General features: G+C 57.4%; 1 protein-coding gene across 1 annotated transcript; it reads left to right on the top strand.

The window, feature by feature from the left end:
• The first annotated feature begins 306 nt into the window (after positions 1 to 306).
• Positions 307 to 3,167, top strand: PRR22 (proline rich 22). Its single transcript, XM_036751884.1, has 3 exons — positions 307 to 480; positions 1,066 to 1,128; positions 1,834 to 3,167. Exons 1-3 carry the CDS (start codon positions 357 to 359, stop codon positions 3,057 to 3,059), a joined length of 1,413 nt encoding a protein of 470 aa, XP_036607779.1. The 5' UTR covers positions 307 to 356; the 3' UTR covers positions 3,060 to 3,167.
• Positions 3,168 to 3,425: the final 258 nt, after the last annotated feature.

The following is a 3,425-nucleotide window of genomic DNA, read 5'->3' as shown; positions in this document are numbered from 1 at the left end:
TTAGTAAAACCTCTCTGTCCCCTGGAGCCTCCCCTGCTGATCTCAAAGCACCTTTAGATACTGGAGTTCATGCCTACGCTTAGAGGATAGAAGACAAGCATGTCTTAGCTCTTGGCCTGTCATGAAGAGGTGACCAGTTCACAAGGCTGGGACCAGATCCCCCACCTCCACTCCCACCCTTCCCAGCCCATGACTGGGCATCTCGGAACCTCCAAGACCCACCCGGAATTCCTTCTGGAGTAACCATGCAAACAGAACCTGCCAGCCCCCTGTAACACTCCGACCCCATTCTCCCCACCCACCTCGCCCGTGGGCTGGGCGAGGGCTCAGCCTCCTGCCCAGGAGGCACCTCAGTTATGCAGCACCCAAAAGCCTTCTATGCAGCAGCTCATGAGACCTACAGCCCCCGGCCCCTGGACAAGCCAGAGAGCCCAGCGAGCCGGCCTGTCCAGGCCTTCCCTGAGCCCCTTCCCTCTGTTGGTAAGTTTTCTTACCATCCTTATCAATCATCCATTCTACAGTGGGTTCAGCCAGGAGCAGAAGCCCAGCAGAGGCTCTCAGAGACCTTGAGCTGAGGTAGACCCAGAAGTTGCCTGGGGATGGACAGAATCCCAAAAGGAATGGAGAGGGGGAGAATAGGTCCTCCAAAGTCTGGATCCTGGGGTTCAGAGTCTGGGATGTGGAGAATCTGAGGTCCTGTTGCTACTTTCCCCTCCCTACTCCGAGTCACCATTGTAGGGCCGTGTTCTCAGAGAGAGGACTAAGGCTGGGAATAAGAGTCTCAAAGCTGTTCTTGGATGGCTCAGTAATGTGTTAGGAGCAGTCTGACCAGAACCTGTCACTTGGTGGGGTCCCCAGGGCTATGCTCAAGGAAAGTCCTGCTGAGAGCCTTCCTATTTGGAGCCCAGCAGCACCCCCAGTCTCCTGTCCTTGGCATTCCTGGACCATAGAATTCCCTAGAGCTTAGCTGCATGTCTTTTTGACCCCTGACCTCCCTGCCTAAAAGCCCTCTCTCCTTCCTCTGCCCTTTACCCTACATCTCCTTCTGCTGCTCTCACCTCTCAGGATCATCCAGCCTATACCATCCCCAAAATCAGGAGAAAGAAGTGTTTCCGTCTCCGCCGGCAGGTACCTTCTGTGCCCAGGGTCCAGCTGCTTGGAGGGAATCAAGGATAGGAGCTCCTGGCCCATGGGGGCAGGCCCCTGCCCCTTGTTGCTTTCCCCCTTATGCAGTCACCAGTCAGCCCTGATCCTAACCACCCCAAGGCTGGTGACTCATTGCTAATGTCTGGTATTGCTGTCCTAACTCCTCCTGGGAGGCCAATAAAGGCTTGGGCCACCCAGGCCCTTCCCTGCCAGGCAGGGGAGAGACACAGTACAGTTTGCTCCTTCTGGGACCACACTATGGTAGGGAGGGTAAGGCTCCACTACATGCCCTCAGCCTCTCCTCCCGCCAGGCTAGCCACAATACTTCCCTTCCATCAATTCTCTTTCTCTGCATGGTCCTATGACCTAAATTGTACCACAACCAAGTAGGGGCTGAGCCTGAGCTTGGGGGTTTCCAGGGCATGAGTGGCCAACTATAGCTACCCGGTGGTAGGCGTCTTTGTCTACCCTTGTCAATAGGATTGCCTGCATGGGCCCATAGCCTTGGGGGACCACGGGACCTTAAGAGCCTGATAGGCAGCATCCCCTCCTGGGACAAAGGAAACTCCCATAGGTCTCGGGGAACCAAACCTTTGGTAAAATTAGAAGAGGGTAAGGGAGGGTCCTGGGAGCTAGAGATGTCTCCTCCCTACCCACAACTCTGCCTGTCCTGTCCTGCGGCCCCAGGTTTCCAGATGGCACCATGCGGCTGTTTCTTTGACCCTCGCATCTACCGGATTGAGTGGGCCACCACAGATTTCGGCCAGTCGTCTTTGTACAAGCTGGCCACTGGTGGGGGCGGCGGGGCAGGCGGTGGGGGCAGTGGGGCTGGGTCCCCAGGCAGCTACCTCCTGGACCCTCAACGCTACCTCAAGGCACCAGTGCAGCCCACACCATACCCCCACTACCAGTCTGTGCCTGGAACACCCCAGTACTTGGTGCCATACTTTCCACCTGAGGGGCCCACTCCAGCCCCAGCCCCAGCCCCTGAGCCCTTGGGCTTTGTGGCAGGACCACTGAGTGAGGTGCCTCCTTCTTTCCTGGAGCTACCCCCACACCTACAGAAAGATGGGCTGGGGCCCCCAGCTGCCAAGGAGAACAAGCTTCCTCAGCTGCTCATCACATTGCCCGGTGAACCGCTGCTTCAGCCCGGGGCCTATGGCCACCTCAAGGGCCGGCTGAGCCAGCTACAAGGCCCTGAACCACTGGGCTTTCCAGCCTATGCTGACAAGTCCAAGGAGATGAAGGATGGTGGTGGTGGAGGGGCTATGGCCAGCCTTATCTTCCCATCAACTCCTTGCTGTCCTGGGGAGCAGCCTCCCCCAGCAGCCATGGAGTCGGTGCCAGCCCAGGCCCCCCAGGAGGCTGAGGAGTCCCCCCTGCTGGAGGAAAATAAGGCCCTGGAGGCACCAAAGCCCTTTGTGCTGCCTGAGAAGGTGTTACTGGAGGATGCCATGAAGCTGTTTGACTGCTCACCTGCCAACACGGAGCTTGAGGGGTCCCCCGGGGAGGGTCTGGGGGGCCTGGGCCTGCTTCGGGATGGCCCCGGCCCTCCACCTCCACCAGGGACCTGTGACGATTCATCCAGCGACATCCGATCCCTCAACCTTCCCGATGAGCTGCTCTCCTTTGACTACAGTGTTCCTGAGATCCTAGACACTGTCTCTAATATGGACTATTTCTACAACTTCAAAGCCTTGGATGAGGAGATCAAGTGGGACCTAGCAATTGTCCCACCCACCTCCAAGGCCTGCCCAGGTGGGGGAACCCCCCCAACTCCACGGCTTGACCCCCCTGGGAAGAAGAAATCAGGTGCTGCCTCCAAGAAGGCAAAGCCTGGAGTCAAGTCTAAGCTGGCCACGGGCCCAGTTGAGGGGGGACAGAAAGGCCTGGGGCCCAGGCCAGACCCTTGACAAGCCCTTTGGGCTAAAGAAATAGAGGGGAGCCGGGGGAGGGGGGAGCCTAGTGCATGTGGACGGCCAGTCCGTCCCCAAAATTCTATTAAAGTGTATCTGATATAGCTCTGGCCCATCCTCCCTGCCCCATAATAAGACCTGAGGATGGGGGCTCCCATGGGCAGGCGGGTACCAGAGCCAGGGCAAGGATGGGCTGAATCATAGAATCCTTGAGATGGAAAGGACCTCAGATGATCTAATCCCAAAGCTGCCTTCATTTTACAGATAAGGGAAGGGGCCCATAGAGGGTGAAAGGACTGGGCCAAGGTGATACAATGAGGTGGTAGCCAAACTGGAACTAGATCTCATGTTTCTAACTCCTCG

This window comes from Trichosurus vulpecula, chromosome 1 (genome assembly GCF_011100635.1).
Source record: "Trichosurus vulpecula isolate mTriVul1 chromosome 1, mTriVul1.pri, whole genome shotgun sequence".
In the NCBI taxonomy this organism is placed as follows: Eukaryota; Metazoa; Chordata; class Mammalia; order Diprotodontia; family Phalangeridae; genus Trichosurus; species Trichosurus vulpecula.
Note: the sequence above shows the minus strand (reverse complement) of the source record. Positions and strands in the feature narration are given on the sequence as shown.

Excerpts from the sequence above, each read along its gene's own strand:
- PRR22 (XM_036751884.1), top strand. The coding sequence starts at position 357 with ATGCAGCACCCAAAAGCCTTCTATGCAGCAGCTCATGAGACCTACAGC. Across the intron at positions 481-1,065 it reads TGAGCCCCTTCCCTCTGTTG|GATCATCCAGCCTATACCAT; the intron begins GTAAGTTTTCTT and ends CTCACCTCTCAG. Across the intron at positions 1,129-1,833 it reads GTTTCCGTCTCCGCCGGCAG|GTTTCCAGATGGCACCATGC; the intron begins GTACCTTCTGTG and ends CTGCGGCCCCAG.